The sequence below is a fragment of the Lynx canadensis genome, chromosome B2 (genome assembly GCF_007474595.2).
Source record: "Lynx canadensis isolate LIC74 chromosome B2, mLynCan4.pri.v2, whole genome shotgun sequence".
Lineage (NCBI taxonomy): Eukaryota > Metazoa > Chordata > Mammalia > Carnivora > Felidae > Lynx > Lynx canadensis.
The window spans coordinates 35,664,355-35,684,157 of record NC_044307.1 but is presented as its reverse complement, the minus strand read 5'-3'; the positions used below and the strand labels follow the sequence as shown (position 1 = coordinate 35,684,157).

General features: G+C 52.9%; 1 protein-coding gene across 2 annotated transcripts in view; it reads left to right on the top strand.

Annotated features, from left to right (window-relative positions):
* The window catches only part of CPNE5 (copine 5), a 95,307-nt gene that overhangs the window by 43,773 nt on the left and 31,731 nt on the right, over positions 1-19,803 (top strand). The window contains exons 7-10 of one of the 2 annotated variants that reach the window (XM_030315382.1): positions 808-867; positions 2,917-2,967; positions 3,270-3,333; positions 15,165-15,268. In XM_030315382.1, coding sequence (XP_030171242.1) covers positions 808-867; positions 2,917-2,967; positions 3,270-3,333; positions 15,165-15,268 — 279 coding nt within the window. The remainder of the gene's footprint in view (positions 1-807; positions 868-2,916; positions 2,968-3,269; positions 3,334-15,164; positions 15,269-19,803) is intronic. The other variant, XM_030315383.1, reaches the window with a different exon arrangement.

Here is a 19,803-nt window from a genome sequence, read left to right as displayed (position 1 = left end):
ATTTGGGGCCCCCAGAGTGAGGTATGTGTCTGTCCCTCCCAGCCCCCAACTGCCTGGGTCTAAAGCCCATTTGTCATTCGGGTCTGTTTCCTCCCTCCTGTCACCCAGCCCACCTTTGGAGAGGCGCGCCCTCTGCGGGGATTGAGGAGGACCTCAGCGGGAGATGGCTGGGGAGGCCAGCCATGAGGGCAGGCAGGATCCTGGAGACGATGGGTTGGTGAAGGAGGGGCACCCGTTTCCCCCACTGAAGGTTTCAAATGCTTCATTCTCCCCAGTGAGACCCACGCACGGCTCCCCTTCACTGGGCATCTCCTCTGGGCCAGACCATAATCAGCTTCTCTGATCTCACAAGATTCACTCAGCAGGTCTCCCCATTTCACAGTTCACACACTGAGGCTCAAAGAAGTGGAGCAGTGGTCCTCACACTGTGGCAGGCTTATCGTCGTCAGGAGGGCTTGTTAAAGCACAGATTGCTGGGCTCCACCCCCCACCCCCACCCCCAGGTTCCCATCCAGCAAGTCTGGGGTGGAGCCTGAGAATTTACATCGCTAACACATTCCCGGGGGATGCTGATGGTGCTGGTCCGGAGACCACACTTTGAGACCCCTGAGGGGCGGTCGCCCAGGACTTCACAACAGGGCTTGGGAGGAAGACCTCTCCTTCCTCTGGCCCATGGCTTTTGTTCCTGTTTTGACGTTTGATCCAGAATAGAAACCTGTCTCCAAGAATTCCAATGCCAAGTTCTGTGGCCTCTCAGGACGAGGGTACTTGGCTCATGGCATGCTCTCTCTTCCTCTCTCTCCGCAGGATAGGAGCATTCAGCCTGAATTCCAGGACAGGCAAACCCATGCCAGCTGTGTCCAATGGGTAGGTCAGCAGACATCTTTGGTCCTGGAGTCCTCAGACATCCAGCCAGCTCTGCAGAGGGAGCCTCAGAGTCCAGGCCCGGTCCCTGCTCCCACAGCCGTGCACGCAGCCCCGGCCAAGGGGAGAGAGGAGCCTGGGTCCCTCCTGCAGGATGTGGGTGCTTTGGGCCACTCTGCAGCCAGCCCCTCCCCCATCCAGACCTGAGCTCCAGCATCCCCAGGCCCAGTGGCCCATGGGACTTCAGGGAGCAGGGTGGGGATCAGAGGTAGGGGCTGCTTCCGGTGGCCACCAGGGACTGGACACATTCTCCTCCTCTCTCCCTGGCCTGGTTTCTTCGGCCTCTCACCTCTTGCCCTTCTCCCCTTCCTCTTTCCCTCCCTTCCCTTTATCTCCTTACTCCACTTCCCCTCCATGCCCCCACTGCTGGATGTCTGCCTCTTCATGGAGAAGATTCTGCTAAATCCTCACTTTTTCTATTTGCTCACCAGCTGTGGTGGGCCAGCCCCATTCCCCTGGCCTCCACCCTGACCATCCGCTTTTGGCCGGCTTCCTGCAACCGTGTGCAACAAAGACCCTCCCTCCCCACTCCTTGCCTGTCCCCTCTCCTGGTTGGAGGGAAGGTCCTCACCTGAGGGTGTTGGGGGGCAGGATAGGGGATATCTGCCTGCGGGAGCAGCCTTGGAGGTGCCTCAGACACCTGAGCATTTTGGCCCAGTCAGCAGAGCTCCACTGGCCTTGCTGAGAGCTCCCAGCAGCTGGGGTCCCAGCAGCTGCACCGGCCACCAGAGCAGCTGGATAGGGGGCCCAGGGTGCTCACGGCCCAGGAAGGGTGTGGATGCTAATTTACCAGGAGAGTATGGAAGCAGCAGTTGGAGAGGGAACAGGAGTCAGGGAGAAGAGCAGAAGAGGGAGGGCCAGAAGGGCAGAGAGAGAGAAAGGAAGGCCAAGCAGGTGGGAGTGGGTTGGGTCTGGAGGGGAGGGAAGGGAAGGTGGGAAATAGGAGAGGGGCCCAGAGGCAGAGGGAGAAACACTGGCGGAAGAGGCTGGTGTGAGGACTCTGTCTCCCTGGGCAGACACATATCAGTCCCGGGCAGGGCCAGACCGGGGCTGGGGAGGTGCTTTGGGGGCACTCCCCACGTCTAGGGGGACAGGCTGGCAGGCCCTGCCACCCATCTGTGATGGGAGCCTCCAGGTGTGGCCCCTGCTCTGCTCACCTGATTTGGAGAGCTCTGGGCTGTCCCCACCTCTGGGGCCAGCTCCCCTGCTCCTCTCTGCTTGAGAGCCCCTCCCTCCGAAAGCTGGCACTGGGGAGAGTTCCATCAGTGGTTCTCAAAGTGGGTTCTGCCGACAGCGTGCTGCTGCTCCCGAGGCTGGCCTGAGGGGTGGGGCCGGATTTTCTCAGCTTTGCAACTTTGTAAAGGAAAGGGGGCGGGGAGGGAAATGATTCGCACTGCGTGTGCATGTTGGTCATAATGGAGGCTACAAACACACTCATTTTTAGGGGCTAGGAAACGGAGGCTCAGAGAGGTGCAGGCATGAGTCCAAAGTCACACAGCTGCTGGACAACGTAACATTTTTTTCTCCCTCCCAGTGGCCCCTGGCTACACCGGGGGCCCCCACCCCCAGGTTCATCCCAAACACTGGAGTGGGATGGGCTGGTGCCTGGGGGAGGGGTCCTTCCTGACCTAGGGAAGAGGTGGTACAGGTCCCCTGGGTGAAGGCCCACCCTGGGAACTCGCCCTCCCGGAAGGGATTCTTCGGGTGGGCCGACTTCAGGTCCTGGTTGCCCCCCTCACTGAGGTGCTGCATGAATGGCCAGGAGCTCTCTTCTCTGGAGAGACCCCAGCCGAGGAGTTCAAGGGGAGGTAGCCGTGGGAGAGAGCCTGGACAAGCTGCCCCAAGAGCATTCCAGCCCTTCTGCTTAACTCCCCCTTGCTGCTCTCCCTCCCATGATAAATCGGAGTGGCTCAGAGCTGAAATGTCCCGGGACTCTGGGGGTCAGCTGGGTGCAGGGTGGGGTGGCTGGCCCACGAGGTCTTTTGCCCACAGAAGTGGTCTTTGGATGGAAAGTTTGAGAACCACTGGTCTGGAAGCCTCCGGGTGAGTCTGGATGCTTTTCCACTTCTAGGACTTTCATTGCAGACGCTACCCTTGGCGGGGCTCTGGGCTCTCGGGGAGCAGGGGGCGGGGCAGCTCCAGGTCTGGGGGCCTGGCCCAGGAAGCAGTGCACTAGGCCACACTGCCACATGGATTTCAGGAGACTCTGTCTCCCCAGGGGCTTTGGGCAGGTCTGCTGGGGTGGGGGGGAGGAGGGAGGGTGAGGAGGGCTGATTCGGGGAGTGTTCAGGCTTGTGTGTCTGTCTTTGTCTGGCTCTCCATTCTTTCATCTTCTCCTCTCCCAGTGGTGTCCCAGGGAAGAAATGTGGCACCATCATCCTGTCCGCCGAGGAGCTGAGCAACTGTAGGGTGAGTGGCAGAGGGGCTCCAGGACGGGACCTGGTGGGGGCAGGGGTGGAGCAGTGACAGAAGGCAGGCTGCTCTCCCTGTGACCGCCGGGGCCACGCGTGTCTTTGGAAGGTATCCGGGGGAAGGCAGGGCTCCTCAGTTTGACCTGGCGGTCACAGAATTCTGTAACATCAGAGCTAGCCCGTGAACTGTGAGATCGTGACCTGAGCCAAAACCAAGAGTCGGACGCTTAACCGACTGAACCACCCAGGCGCCCCGGTGCCTTCTCCTTTATAGCGGAGCGCACTGAGGCCCAGAGGGGGAAGGAACTCGTCCACAGTTAGCAGCAGAGCCAGACTGGCCCTGGCCCCTGCCCTCCACGCCGGGGCTCCTCCATTCCCCATCATGGTCACCTCTCACATGTCTTTGAACCAAGACTGCTTTGGCTCCAGGACTGGCAGAGAGGGGCTTTTTCCGTCGTGGAGCCTGGGGGCTTGGCATGTCGTTGTCATATTGCGCTTTTAGCTCTGGAGTAGGGTGACGCCCTGCACGGGGTCGAGGGAGTGAGGGGGTGTGTGTTGCGAAGCTAGAGTCTGCTATCGCAGGCGGCCCTTGGTTTTGCTCCTTCTGTGGGACCGTGGAGAAGCAGGAGGTGGGGACAGCTGAAGGGGTAGCCGAGCACACCAACAAGGGGCTCAGGGGACTCAATGGCTAAAAATAATGGCGAAACGTAGTGATGATGATAGTTATTACTTGTCAGGGGAGGGGCATTTTTGCCTAAGTTATCACTGCTCCTGACAACAATCCGAAGAGGTGGGTACTGTTCTTGTTCCCATTTTACGAATGAAGAAATTGAGGCTCAGGGAAACGGAGTCATCTGTTCAAGGACAGGAAATGGTAGAGTCACGGTTCTAACCCAGGTCAACCCGATTCCAAAACCTGGGCTCGTTCCCAGGCGTGCATGCCTCTTAGGTTCATTAGAAGCCACAGGTGGGAATGGGGGTGGGTCCCGGGGAGAGAAGGAAGAGGTGTCCACGGAGTGTGAACACAGGACCAAGCCTGCGGTAACCTGGGAACCCGAGTTCACATAGGGCTCAGGTTAGAGGGTGTGGGAGGGAGGGGGAGAAACAGGATTTTCTGACCTTCCTGGGAAATCAGTGCAACTACGATATTTGTTAGCTATAAATATTTGCCTTAGAAAATAAAGTTGAGCGATTAAGAAGCTATATGTTAATTCACTTAACAATGACAACATAAATAACAACTTTTCTGAAAAATAACTACCTTTTCCAAAACAAGAGTCATTTAGTGAGAAGAGCGGCCTTGTTTTGCATTTTTGTAAATATCTTGAATGTCAGGCTGAACAGAAGAGAGTTAGAGTCTCATATTTGCTTCTGCAGTCAATCTGTTGTGTATCACTGCTAGGTAAATTCTAGAAAACTCCATGTCTTATTAGCATTATTATGAAAAGAGTTTTGGCCTCCTGGACCACCTCCTGAGGGTTCCTGGTCCATTCTTTGAGAACTGCTGCTGTGGGGGTATAAATTGTTAGCCAAGATTAATTGAGCAATTATACTGAGCCACACCCTGTGCTAAGTGGTTTACATGTATCGACTTCTTTAAAAAAATTTTTTTTAATGTTTATTTATTTTTGAGACAGAGACAGAGCATGAACGGGGGAGGGGCAGAGAGAGAGGGAGACACAGAATCGGAAGCAGGCTCCAGGCTCTGAGCCATCAGCCCTGAGCCCGACGCGGGGCTCGAACTCGCGGACCTCGAGATCATGACCTGAGCTGAAGTCGGACGCTTAACCGACTGAGCCACCCAGGCGCCCCTGTATCGACTTCTTTTTTTTTTTTTTTTGTTTTTTTTAATTTTTTTTTTTTTTTTTAACGTTTATTTATTTTTGGGACAGAGAGAGACAGAGCACGAACGGGGGAAGGGCAGAGAGAGAGGGAGACACAGAATCGGAAACAGGCTCCAGGCTCTGAGCCATCAGCCCAGAGCCCGACGCGGGGCTCGAACTCACGGACCGCGAGATCGTGACCTGGCTGAAGTCGGACGCTTAACCGACTGCGCCACCCAGGCGCCCCTGTATCGACTTCTTAATGTGTATTAGTGTGATGTGCGATGTAATACTATAAGTAGTGTGATGTATTACATAATATCTGATGTATTACAGTTTTTCTTTTCCAGAGAGGTTAAATGACCTGCCCAGGGTCACAGAGCCACTGGGTAGGAGAGATTTGAACCCAGGCAGTCTGGTTCTAGAGCCAGGGTCTTTAAACACCAGGCTGTGGGTTTCCAAACTCTGCTTTCAGGGGCCTCCCGTTGGAGAATAAGACACAGAATTAATAGGCCAGGGCAGTGTAGCGATGACCAAATCGACTTCTAGGCCACTGCTCGTTCTGGCTCGTCTAAGTGTCTGTTAACCTCAGTGGGTCTGGAGGAATTTAGCAGCAGGACCACACCCCCTCTGGTGTACTGCCCCAGCAGAGGGCCTGGTGTGCGGTGGCCAGCCCTGCAGGATCGATCAGGAGGAATCTGTAACCGAATAAAAGCACAGACCAAATGTTTAGCAGCAGACCGCGATGAAAACTACAAATGTGTATGCTGACCATCCGGAAGTCACTGGCGTTCAGGCAAGGGAGAGAGAACACAGCCGACATTACAGGAGAGCTGTCGAAGCTCCCCGAGCCTCAGCTTCTCCATCTGTATGTCGGGGCTGATAGAGGTGTCTCCAGGATTAAAGGGGCTCATGGAGGCGGCTCTGCCTAACTGGTGCCTGGGAAGGATGGAATCTGAATTCCTTGAAGCCTAAATTCCGTTTGCCCCCAAGCTTCCAGCTCAGCTGGTGATTTCCTCCCTAGCTTATAATTAAATAAGGTAATACGAGTGAAAGTGCTTTGGAAATTCTAAAGCCCTAGACAATGCTCGGTGCTGTCATTGGTCTAGTTTTCCGGGATTGGCAAACAATCTGCCTTTTAGTATCCATTAGGCGCCTCCCTGTTCCTTGCTCCTTCCCCACCTTCCCTCCAGGGGTGGCCACAGTTTCCTTGATTTAAGCTGTTCCCAAGGCAAGGAGGTGGGGGGTGGGCTCCCTCCCTTCCTCTTGAGATTGTCAGCTCCTTTTCTTTCGGGGCGTCTTGGGCTGAGTTCTGTCTTTCCCTAGAATACTTACAAGGAAAAGAGACTAATTCCCAGCATCTGGCTGAATGAAAATAATTACATCTGAGCTGCTTTGCTTCTGTGGCTGCAGCTCGGCATTCAGTAGGAGGATCAAAGGAAGAGGGTGGAGTCTGAGAGGTTTTTTTTTTTGTTTTTTGTTTTTTCCCAACCAGAGCAGGGCTTTCTGCTCAAGTGAATGTGTTCTGCTAAGTAGTCGGATGGTGTGGACGGGTGGGGACTAGCAAAGGACTTCAGTGGGTCACCAGCGTGCTTTGATAGGTTACAGAAAAGCTTTCCTTATCTAGAATTTAAACGAGAAAGTTGCAACAATTGGAATTTGATCCCAAATACTATTCAGTCATACTGGATGTTGACAACGATGAGCTTAAGCTCCTGAAGGGCCTCTGAATCACCAAAGATTTAATTATGTTCAGCAGTAAAACTATTATTATTCTGTGTAATACTGACCGACATTTGCATAGCCCTCACAATTGACCAAGATCCTCATGATTATAGTCTATTTGGTCCTCACCACAGGGCTGGGAGGTGGGTAGGAGTGAGTGCCTCCAGTTCACAGGTGCAGAGAGGTTGAAGTGACAGCTTAAGATTGCTAGGCGGAGAGGGGTGCCTGGGTGGCTCAGTCGGTTAAGCGTCCAACTTAGGCTCAGGTCATGATCTCACCGCTTGTGAGTTCGAGCTCCGTGTCAGGTTCTGTGCTGACAGCTCAGAGCCTGGAGCTTGCTTTTAGATTCAGTCTCCCTCTCTGCCTGTCCCTGGCTCGCACTCTGTCTCTCAAAAATAAATAAACATTAAAAAAGTTTTTTTTTTAAAAAAAGATTGCTCGGCTGTGGACCCCTAGTCCTCAGGGAGTAGTTCCCTCAGCCACAGTGCAGCCATGAGCTTTATGGTGCATGAAACAGGGGTGGGCTTTGTGATCTTTGTGGGGCCAGTAGCTTTCAGCAGGCATGGTGAGTGGCTGGGCTTCTAAAGAGAGCTGGGGGGGGGGGGTGTTGTGGACGCACAGGTTGGACAGCTCCTGGCCCTCCCCTTCCCAGATCCTCAGCTACCCTTACGCCTGCCAGACACCCAGACCTGCTTTGCCGTGGAGCCCGGGGGTCCTGGCCAGATAGCACGTCTTCACTGCCTCCCTGTCAGGTTCCTGTACACACTGGAGAGAGTGTGGCTCCCCTCTCACAAGCCTCGGGAGTCAAAGCTTCTCACTGCAGCTGCCCCACGAGGCCCCCCACCCCTTAGGTATCACTAGCCCGCTCACGTGTTCATTCATTTTTTTCAGCAAACATGCTTGGCTCAGTCCTTGCCACCACCCCAGAGTTTCCAGTTTAGTGCGAGAGACAGAAATGTCAACCAGCAATCACAGTACAGCAGTAGTCCTTAATTCATCAGACCCATTGCCTCTTTTTTATTTAAAAAAAAAATTTTTTTTTCAACGTTTATTTATTTTTGAGATAGGGAGGGACAGCATGAACGGGGGAGAGTCAGAGAGAGAGGGAGACACAGAATCTGAAACAGGCTCCAGGCTCTGAGCTGTCAGCACAAAGCCTGACACGGGGCTTGAACTCACAGACTGCGAGATCATGACCTGAGCCGAAGTCGGATGCCCAACCGACTGAGCCACCCAGGCGCCCCCCCCCATTGCCTCTTTTTTAATAGAAAGCATTTTACAGCACTCTTTACTATCCTGAAGAAAAATCCATGGATAATACCATATAATATGCCAAAATACACACAGGTGAAGGAATAAGCCCTTACAGCTACCTTGAAGAAGACGGCAAGGAGAGCAGCTTGTGCAAAGGCCCTGGGGCAAGGAGACAGTGATGAGTGATGTCAGAGAGGTGAGGGTGTAGGTAGGAGTGGGTGGGAAGTGGGGGGGGAGGACCTTGTAGCAGAGCCCTTTAGTAGTTTTGAATCTTGATAAAGTCAGAACTCTCACTGTTCTGAGGACAGATACCAGGGAGAGCCCAGTGTCTCCATGTGGGAGCCTAGGGGAGAGTCCTGGGAGGAAGGGAGAGAGATAAGAAGAAAGAGGTTAGGTGAAGTGGGGGGAAGTGGTGAAGCTTTTCTGAGACTCAGAAGTATGCAGGTTGGTATTTAGGAAAGATGCATGTTATGGCTAGCACGGATATAAGTGTCCTGCAGGCTCCAGGTTCCACGCTGTGAGCACGGAGCCCAACGTGGGGCTCAAACCCATGAACCATGAGATCATGACCAGAGCTTAACCCACTGAGCCCACCCAGGCACCCCTTTTATAATTAGTAGAATATGGTATTCAGATTTATTTTCCCATATCATTAGATATTTTTTGAAAACATGGATTTAATAGCTATATATTGTTCCTCTATTATATGGATGAGCCATAATTTATTAAATCTATTCTCTTCTAGGAAAAAATGTAATTAATACTGCCCTGAACATCCTCCTAGCCAAATAATCCCATTTTTCTTTTGAGCTTTTATTGATGGATTTTGGTTAGTATCCCAGGCACATAGTCTCCATGAGTGGGAGGGAAAACAGTCAATCTGGGGTTTTCAGCTTCTGAATGACCAAATCAACAGATGTACAACTGATTAGATTGTTTGGGAAGTCAGCTATTAAGACAGCAGAGAAAAAACAGCTTGACCCCCATGTGGTTGTTACAGTCAACGTGTAAAGACAGACCCAATCTCTTAGACCAGCGTCTACACCCACCATCTATATTCCAATCAATTCTAGCCTATGTGGTCTTCGCGGACATCCCAGAACACCTGTGCCCTGGGTCCCTGCTTCTGTAGTCTTATATCGGCAGCCTGGGGTTCCGGGCCCTTCTGTGAATGTGGAAGCCCTCTCAGAGGTCACTGTGCACAGAATGACTCTTGACTCTGAGTTGTGTTCCCTCCTGCTGGAGTGCTGAATTTCAGAGTTGTAGCTAATGATTCGTTTTCCTTTTAATTGATGTCTTCTCTTTTTTGGACTAAAAAAGACAATGTACAAGTTCCAGGAAATTTGTAAAACCCAGCCAACTTTGAGGAGAAAACAATAAATATCACCATGGTTCCACCATCCATTTAAAAGTACTTTTTGGGGGGGGGGGCACCTGGGTGACTCAATCAGTTAAGCATTCGACTGTTGATTTCAGCTCAGTCATGATCTTAGTTCGTGGGATCAAGCCCCACATCAGGCTCTGTGCTGACAGTGCAGAACCTGCTTGGGATTCTCTCTCTCCCTCTCCCTCTTCCCCTTCCCCTTCCCCACTCACACACACTCTCTCAAAATAAATAAATAAGTAAACTTTTAAAAAAACTATAAAACTACTTTTTAGGGTGTAGTATGTGAGCAAAGTGGCTAAGAACTTGGGCTCTGGATCTAGACCAAATGCTAGCTACTGCTTACTAGCTGTGTGACTGTGGGTAAGTTACTTGACTTTTCTGTGCCTCCGTTTATTCATTTGTAAAATGGCTTTATTTAAATCGTTGGTGTTTTATTATGGATTTTTGCACTGATGCTGATTTTTAAAGGTGTCACATTATATCTTTATTTTGATTACTGAGATTCGGGGCGCCTTTTAAATTTTGTACTCGCCTTACTCTCTTGTTCTGATCCTGGAGCATGCCAGCAAGACCCGGTTTTCTTTTCTCCCCTCCAGGGTGTTGCTACCCTCTCCCAGCCTTCAGCCCACCTGCTGACCTCTGGGCCTGACCTCTGACCTGCAAGGCCTCTTTGGGTCCGAGGGCTAGTGCTAGAGTGGGCCAGGCCACCCTGGAGAGAAAGGCTGTTTGCTGTAGTCTCCCAAGCAGCCTGATTAACATGCGGAAGGATGCAAATTGAGGCAATCCTGCTGTTTTAGAAGAACTTAATATGTTTTTTAAAAAGATAGGGCGAAAAGGCAGAAATTGCAGGAAATTATATATTGCAGGAGTTGTTTATCTTCTGCACAGTTGATTCCAGAGATGCTTCTGGTTTGGGAACAGCGTTTCTTGTGCTCAGAGAGCCCCACCCTCCAGCTGAAGCTATCAAACAGAGGGACCTCTGACCAAGGCCGGAATTCGTTGCTTCCTACTCCTGCTGGCTCAGTCCCAACTGTTGCCACTTCCCAGCCTCTTCCTGGGGTCCATTCACTAACCCACATTTAAGGGGAGCAGTCAAAGCCTTGTTCATATGATATGACTGTTGACATAACTCAGAGCCGCCTTCCGAAGTAGGGTCCCCAGACCAGGACAGTTCCCTGTCTCCAGGACTCCCTGGGGCAGGCTCACCCGTGAGGGAAGAAGCTTGCTTTCGTTACAGTCTAGAAATCTCACTGAAGGTCTGTTGTATCCCTGTGGATTCGACAATGGCACAGCAGTACCCATAATCTTAATGGGCTTTTGGTGATTGTTTCTGGGTCTAGATTGTGTTAGGGATGGCAGGGCAGGTTGAGCAACAAAATAAGCCACCAGCAAAACCTGTATTTGCCATCAGCGGGCAAATGAGGGGAATGAGGTGTGGGGAATCAGCGGGGAATGAGGTGTGGCTGCCTGGAAGCTTTTTCCAGTTAGCGGATTTTTAGAGCCAGCCTTTCCTTTCCTTTCCTTCCTTTCCTTTCCTTTCCTTTCCTTTCCTTTCCTTTCCTTTCCTTTCCTTTCCTTTCCTTTCCTTTCCTTTCCTTTCCTTTCCTTTCCTTTCCTTTCCTTTTCCTTTCCTTTCCTTTCCTTTCCTTTCCTTTCCTTTCCTTTCCTTTCCTTTCCTTTCCTTTCCTTTCCTTTCCTTTCCTTTCCTTTCCTTTCCTTTCCTTCTCTTTTCTTTAATTTTAACTAGTTTGCACCGAGGAGGCCTTTCTAAAATGGATTTCACACTTTTCTGAGTCCTCAAACTGAGGCTACAGAACACAAATTCAACTTATCTTGATGATTCAGGGGGGTCATCATTTGGAATCTCAGTTATTAATCTTTGGAGCCAGACTGTTGTGTTCCAATCCCAACTTCTGCTGTTAGTAGCTGTGTGGCTTCCGGCGAGGGTGTTAACCTCTCTGGGCCTCAGTTTCCTCATCTTTAAAATGGGACTGATAATGGCATCTACCTCATTGGGGCGGTTGAGAGGATTCAACGAATTAAAATGAATTAGTCACCGTAAAAACAGTGCTTGGCACGTCCACCTGAGGTCGACCCGTGTGGTATTGCCATTTTTGTAGGTAGGCAGTTTCATAGGGTCCGGCCCAGTGGGGGATGGCATTCCACAAGTGTTGGCCCCTGTTCTTGCAGCTGCTCCGTGCTAGGCACTGTGGGCTGGTATTTGACATATGCCATTTGCCTCAGTCTTCCTGACAGGCTCACAGGGGGCGTTATTACTCTGTTTTTCCAGAGGAGAACACCAAGGCTTAGGTTAAGTTGCTTGTCAGAGGCTGCTGAGCTGATGGGTCGCAGAAGTGGTTTCCAGACAGGTGGCCTTGACTCCCCTGTACTATTCTCTGTGTCAGGTGTTGTGCCGGGGCCAGGGGCCCCCCTCCCAGGGGAGCACTGAATGGTCCTGGAAGTTACGATAATTAAGTTCTACATTGATTTTGTCCTCATATTCCTGCCCCCCTTCCTGATCTTGCAGGGCCTTGAAGGTTCTCCTAGGAAGCAAAAGGAAGAGCTCTTTCTCCTGGATTTTTTGGTTTTGGCTGTTGCCAGTATATGTGTGTATTTTAGAGTCAACCGGGGCAGGTTGCTGTGTGTGGCTTGTCTGTGTTCATTCAGGTGCAGGTGTCCTATAGGTGACCTCTGATTGTGTGGAATCACATCTGGAGATACGACCAAACTGTATCCCGGGGAAGCCGGTGGAGGGGTTTTGGATTCCCAGACTGTCCCCTGGGTGCCAGCCTTCCCCACTGCCACCCCTGTCCCAGTGCGCTCCCTGTAGCATTCACACGGAAGCCTAAATTGCCCTGCGTTAAAGGACAGTGTAGTCATCCTGTCCAGCATGTCACTTTGCAGATGGGGAAACTGAGGCTTAGACACCAGAACTATGGGCGCCTTGCTGGGCTATCTCCACTCTGTCCTCAGCAGAATCTGAGAGGTCAGTGTTTTCTTTCTTTCTTTCTTTCTTTCTTTTTTTTTTAATTTATTTACTTAGAGAGAGTGAGAGTGTGCTAGCTGGGGAAGGGCAGAGAGAGGGAGAGAGAGAGCATCCCAAGCAGGCTCCACACTGCCAGTGCAGAGCCCGATGTAGGGCTGGAACTCATGAGCCATGAGATCGTGACCTGAGCTGAAATCTAGAGTCAGAAGCTTAACCGACTGAGCCACCAGGTGCCCCAAGAGGTCAGTATTTTCTGATGCCACTGCCCGCTGCCTCCGTGAGGAGGAGCCGGCGCTGGCTTCGTGGGCCTATGATCTGTGCAGTCACACAGGGCCTAAGTTCGGTTTAATGCCCTGCTGTCACATTTTCCCTTTCCACTGGGCCCCACAGATTATATAGCCAGTGCTGGGAGAAGCCCACCTGGTCCTAAGCCACCTCCTTTTTCTAGGCCATGGGATAGAACTCCCCAGGGAGGCATTTAAAATGCTTCCTCCATCCAGCATGGGGTGGGATTGAAACTTTCTCCTACAGTGACTATAGGGGACAGACTTAGAAGGCTAGAGATCTTTTTGGGAGGCTGAGAGGGAATGCCCTGAAGTCTACCTGCCTCGGTTACCCTCTGTGTGACTGTGGGCCTATGACAGCCTTTAAAAGCCTCAGTGTCCTCATCTGTAACATGGGGAGAATAGTGGAGTTACTTCACATGGTCTTTATGAGGATTCAATACAATAACGTATGTAAAGAGAAGGCTTAACACAGCGACTTGCATACAGTAAGTGCTCAATAAGTCAGCCATTCTCTTATTCCAGGTCTGAAGTCCTAGGTTTCTCTGGAGGCTCTAGGATTCCTGAGGGTGCTAGGCCTTGCAAGCCCCCAGTCCAGCTCTGTCTTCCTCTCGGGTCAGTCTTGAAGAGGGACACGATGAAAGCCGTCCTTACCCGCGCACCTCTGTGCTCTGGCTGCTGTGTGCCTCAGCACTGCCCCTCCTCAGAGCCTCCCTTTAGTGGGTACTTCCGTCCCAGATTAACCAGAGGCCAGCCCCTCCCTGCCCCTTCCCCCAACCCCGACCCCGGAGTCCAAAGAAACCAGGGAAGAGGGCCTCGCAGCTGGAACGCGCTCCCTCTCAGCGGAGTGGTATGCCGGAAGAGGCCTGACTTTGCAGCCAGTTCATACGTGCTGAATTACACTCTGCTGGTTGCCAGCTGGTGATCTTGGGCAGGTCAGCTTCTTCTGCCCCAGCTTCCTCATTTATAAAAAAGCAACAGAGGATTACTTCTCGGGCTAAAGGTGATAAGGAACTCAGTGACTTGGCTACACGTATGGTATCTAATAAATGTTTGTTGAATGAATGAATCAGTGAGTGAGTGAGTGAGTGAGTGAACGGATGCTCTGTGTTTGCTGTTGTCAGCTGTCCTTGAAGGGAGGCATTTGGGGTGAGGTGGGGCAGGGACAGAGGCCACATATGTTGCGTGTGCAAGGAGGGCAAGTGTCCAAATAGCCCTAAGAGCTTACACGTACATGGCATCTAGTGTGCACCATATCCTGTTTTCAGCAGTACGCTCGTATTAACTCACTTCAGCCTCACAACAAGCCTATGAGGTAGGCATTGCCAGTACCCTATTTTGCAGATGAGGAACTGAGTGCAGAGAGGGTGATTAACTTGCCCTAGGTCACACAGCTAGAAAGAGTTGGAACTGAAGCAGGCGGTCTGACTCCAGTGACCATATTCTTAACCATTATACCACCACCTTCTCCCTTTTGACCACGCCCTTCAAACTTGTGGGAGGTTGCCTTTTCAGCGCTGCCACCATTTTGGTCCTCACCGGGCTGTGGGGCTGAGCTCAAGAGACCCTCTTCCCCACTGAGAGGAAGGGGGCAGCGTGAGAGTTAGGTGACTTCCCCACAGGCCCTAGCCCTTGAGGGCAGGCCAGGCCCAAAGGACTAGAAGACAAAGCTCCGAGCTCTGGCCAGTTGGCAGGAGATTTGTCGGGATGCAGAGATTTCAGGTTGAAGAGGCCACAGGGGGATGGGTGGAGAGAAGGACATGGGGGCATTTCTGCCCAGTGCCCTGTCAGCCATGGCAGACTGCGGGGCTTGGGGTCATGGGGAGGGATCCAGCAGTCCTCAGCAGGGCCTGGATACCTTCTTTGTGCTCTTGGGCTGAGTATTGGGTCAGCCAGGGCCATGAACGACCCGGGGAGTCAGAAACCCAGGGCTCTGCCTGGTGAACTTGGGGGAGTCGCTCCCTGCTCTGAGCCCTAGACTCCTCAGCTGTAAAACGGGCCATATCTACCTTCGAGAGTTGGGTGGGCCTCTCCTGGGTTAGTGGGTGTGAAAGCAATGCCTCATCTGGGCTGTCCTCCAGGAGCCACACAGGGTGTGAGAGAATGAGGCAGTGTGGACAGAGTGAGGGCTTTGAGGTTGGCAGACCAAGTTCAGAGTAGCCTTGAGGCTGGCCGTTTCACCTCTCTGAGCCCCCTGGTAAAATAGTAATAAAGCGACATGCTGTCCTTTCTAACATGCTGTCCTTTCTAACCAGGCTGGTGCTCAAATCCTCCTATTTTCCAGGGCCCTGGGGCTGTGTTTCCACAGGGATTGGGGCACCTTCCAGCCTACTCCTGCCTCACACCCCTGTTCTCTCTCCCTCTCACCAGGATGTAGCCACCATGCAGTTCTGTGCCAACAAGCTGGACAAGAAAGATTTCTTTGGGAAGTCCGACCCCTTCTTGGTGTTTTACAGAAGCAACGAGGATGGAACGTAAGTTCTCTAACAGCACTTCACCCCCTTTCGGGAATCAGGGATAGAGGGGTGTGGTGACCCACCAGGCAAGAGGGCTTGGGCCCGCCTCTTCCCAGTGCTGCCCTGGGGCTCCTGCTCAGGGTGGAAGTCTGGGGCTCCTGGGTGGTGCCCTGACACGTGGTAGGGACTGGTGTGTGTGTAGGGGTAAGGGGTGGGGACAGCTTCCAAGCCAGCAGTGCCCTTCTGAGGGGCTCAGCAATGGTGGGTGGTAGGTACGTTGGAGGTGAGGGGAGCGGGCAAAAACAGGGCTAAGCTGGGAATAAGGAGCTCCCGTAACAGCCCCTTCTTCTTCCACACAGATCAGTGCCTATCTCTAGCCCACCCGGTCTCCACCCGCAGCCGTCTCGACACCCCACTACCACCTGTGCCCCCCACCCAATTACCAGACGCTCAGCCTGGCAAATCTGAACCCTTTTACCTGCCCAGCCCCACACCTTGCCACAGGCTTCATTCACACGTCTTCAAAGCCCCCTTTCCTCCTCTCCTCTCCCTAATCTAGAAGCCACCCACAATATGACAGAAACACACACAACACACTGGCAAATGTAGGTCAGCCACGCACACAGATGCACAGATTCTAGGTTGAGGGTCTGGGGACCTCGGTGCCCCCCATCAACTCGCTGTGTGACCTGGGGCAAGTTATGCCCCCTCTCTGGGCCTATATTCTCATCAGTAAAATGAACCAGTTGGATTAGGAGGTCTCCATGGTCTCTTTAAGCAGTCCAGCTCTGGGAGGCTGTGGCCACTCACAGCTGGGATTCTGCAGAACCAGGAAGCGATGGGGCCAGGGAGGTTAATTAGAGAAACGCTGCTGGAGAAGGGGAACTTGGAAGCAGGTTTGAAAGGAGGGGAAGAAAATGGGTCCTTGGGGGAGGAGCGGGGAAGAATAATAGGGTAGGGAAAATGCAAGTAAGTGCAAAGCAGGTATGCTCTGAGCAGGGGACAGAGAGGCGTCCACCAAGTTCCCCTAGAGTCTGAAACTCTGGGTGTGTGTGTGTGTGTGTGTGTGTGCGCGCGCGCGTGCGTGCGCGCGCGCTGGGGGGCAGGGAGTAGCAGGAGGAGGTGTGTTTCAGTTCGAGGGGAAAACTGGTTTTAAAACCTGAAGGAACAAAACAAGGGAAATTAGGTATGATCATTTGCATAACAAAAGGAGTCTTTGTCTCACCGAAGGACTCCCAGCAGGATTTCTTTAAATAATTCTTGTTGACTTTGACTTGACTTGAGGGAGGGAGGAAAAGGGCCCAGTGATGCTCTGGGCGCCCACGGAAAGAAAATGTCCCCACAGGTCCCCTCCAGAGAGGCGATGCCTGGCCAGGCCGGGTCTGTCTCTGAGGTGAAGGCCAGCCGGCCGGGAGAGAGGGATTTTGGTTTGGGAGCAGGAGAGGGGTGTGTTGCAAAGTGTTTGCCAGTGATTGTTCTAGAAGAGCCTGTGTAGGATGGGTGGGGAGGGGGCAGGGAAGAGGGAGAGACTCGTGACTGACACCGCGAACAGGTGGGAGGTGCTGAGCGCAGGCGAGCCTTGCTGTGGAAATGCAGGGAGGAAGCGGGGAGGGGAGGACCTCGCTAGGCAGGACTCGGGTGGCCACTGACGGCAGAGCCCCCCTCCTCCCCAGTAGTGGAGCTGTGGGGAACCCAGAGTGTTAAAGATGGCAAAGGAGCTGGTCAGATGGGGGAGGCAATGGGAGTTTATCTGGGGGCGACTTTCGCTCGAAGCATGGGGGCTGGAGCTGTCTTGGAGGGGACGCTCAGGGCAGCTCAGGAAACCCACCCAGAAGCCCCTGAAGGGTGGGCCAGCCTGCGGGCACAGGTTGAGGCTGAACTGGTGCAAGCCGGGTTTGAGGAGAGAGGAGTAGAAGACGGCCCCAGTTAGGAAGAGGACAGGAGGAAGGTCAGTGAGGGACCCCAGGGAGTGGAATGTCATGCCTGCCTCCCCAGGAGGGAAGGGGAAGGAGGCACCCACAGAGCACCCCCTGTGCTCTGGCCCTGTGCAGCCTGTCCTGCCTCGTTCAGTCCCAGTCTCTCCTCTGGGATCAAGAACGTGATGGAGAGCCGGGCTGTGCCAGCCCGCCTGCTGTGTAACTTTAGGCAAGTCTCTTAACCCACGGAACTTTCTGGGAGGGTAGATATGTTCTGTGTCTGGCTATCCAGTGCAGTCGCCAGTAGCTACATGTAGCTGTTGAGTATGTGAAACGGGGCTAGTGTGACTGAGGAACTGGGTTTTTAATTGAATGGAGGTTAATTTAAAGGTCAGTAGCCCCATGGGGCTACCACGTTGGACAGTGCAACTATAACGTCCACAGCTCAGTTTCTCAGTATACGCAGTGGGGATAATCATAACACCTCCCTCACAGGGTTACTTTGAGGACCAAATGAGTTAATGTAAGTAGAACAGGGCCTGGCAGTGGTAGCTACTGTTTTCTCCCCATTTTACAATGAAGGGGAAGCTCAGAGAGACAAAGTCACTTGCCCTGGGCTGCACAGCTGGTTGAAGTGGCCCTGGGACTGGAGCCTCGCCTGTCTGGCCCCGTGGCTCCTGCTGTCCCACACCACGTCCTGAGTGTATGCCCGTCTGTCAGAGTGAATGGAGTTGAGTCATGCATGACAGGATGGCAGGGACCGTGGCCACACTGAGACCTGGCCCCCCAGGGCAAGTGCAGCGGGGAGTCGAGGGGTCTGTGGATTTGGTGGTGAGGGGCCCCGGGGGACCTTAGAGAAAGCAGTTTCAGACAAGAGTCTGAAGCAGAAAACAGGACTACACAGGGCTCAGGGAGAAGCATGTAGGGAGGAAATCGGGCTCATAGCTCAGAAGACTGGGTCAAGAAACTGGCTGGCAGGGGATAGGAGACAGAGAAGTCAGCGGGTCCAGAAAGATGGAGGGGCTGGGAGACTCCAAAGCAGGGCAGCAGGCCGGTGTCACTGCTCCAGGTAGGAGGCCTCTGGAGCCCGGCCAGGGCTTCTGCACCCTGGAACCTCCCTCCCTTCACCGCCCAGCTGCTGCACCTGATTCTCCCCCAACCCTTTCCTCTTCCTGCCTTACCTACCTGCCCCAGCTTGGGCAGCCACGGTCCCTCCTGTCCCCGTCGCCCCTGTTCCTGTCCTCGTCACCAGCTCCGGGGTGTGTGGGGAGGTCTCCCACATGTATCTCTACTCTCCAGTGGGCGGGCGAGAAGGAGCAGAGAAACGCTGAGCCGCGGTGACAGGAATGACATTTTGACTTGAAAATTGCCAGAGAAGAAATGGCACAGGCTGTGTGGGCATGGGTGGGGCCCAGGCACTTTCCGGGGTGACCTTTCCAGGCTGGGAGGGGGCTGGAGTGGATGCTGGGAAGTGTCAGGGGGACAGCCTCTGCCCCCAGCTGCACCCTGGCTCCTGGCTGCCCCTCCAGGTGGTGGGGCAGGCTTCTGGGATAGGGCCAGCAGGCGTGGCGTGGGGAGTGGGCAGGGATGCTGGATTGGAGCCCAGCGGGATAAGCCAATTCAACACTTTTAGTTTGCAAAGCAGGCTCATGGATTCAGACTGGAAGAGCCTAAAGTGTCTTAGAGATTGTCTAAGCCAGGGGCCTTACTTTCACTGCCTTGAATGCCAGTGAAATCTGTGGAAACTCTCCTCTGAGACATACAGATATTCGTTAGTTCGTTCCAAAAAAAATATTTAGTGAACACTTACTAAGTGCCAGGCACTGTTCTGAGCACTGGAGATACACCAGTGATCAAAGAAGACAAAACGCTTGCCTTTACAGGACTTACATTTTAGTGATAGACCGTACGATAAATAAGGAGATACACAGACTATGTCAAATGTCAAACAGTAACAAGTGAAAAAGAAAAAAAAGCATGGAAGGGGTCTAGGGGATGTCGGAGTCAGGGGACCAGGAGCTAGCTGTCAATTTGATATATGGTGCTCAGGGCAAGTGCTCGTGTCAGAGGGGTGACATTTGAGTAAAGACCTGAAGGAAGTGAGGAGGCAAGCCATGAACATGGAGATCTGGGACAGTGCTCCAGGAGGGGGACAGCAAGCAGATGAGAGTCACCCACCCAATTTCCCCCAATTCCAGGGGTTCACAAACCCTGAGATCCCATCCACAGGTCCTTCCATGGGTCTCAGATGAAGAATGGCTGATAGCAGCCGACTCCCTGAGTTCACAGGGGAGGGTTCTGCTAGCTCAAAGTCACACAGGGTGGGGGGAGGGGGGAGGAAGGGCAGAACCCATATCTCCTGATGCTCTGCACCTGCTCCCTCAAACATCACCAAGAGGGGCACCTGGGTGGCTCAGTGGGTTAAGCATCTGACTCACGATCTCAGCTCAGGTCTTGATCTCAGGATCGTGAGTTCAAGCCCCACTTTGGGCTCTGTACTGGACATAAAGCCTACCTAAACAACCAAACCAAAAAACATCACCAAGAACTGGCCATCTAGTTGGGGGGCCTGGGGGGCTCAGTTGGTTAAGTGTCAGACTTCGGCTCAGGGCGTGATTTCGCAGTTCGTGAGTTCTA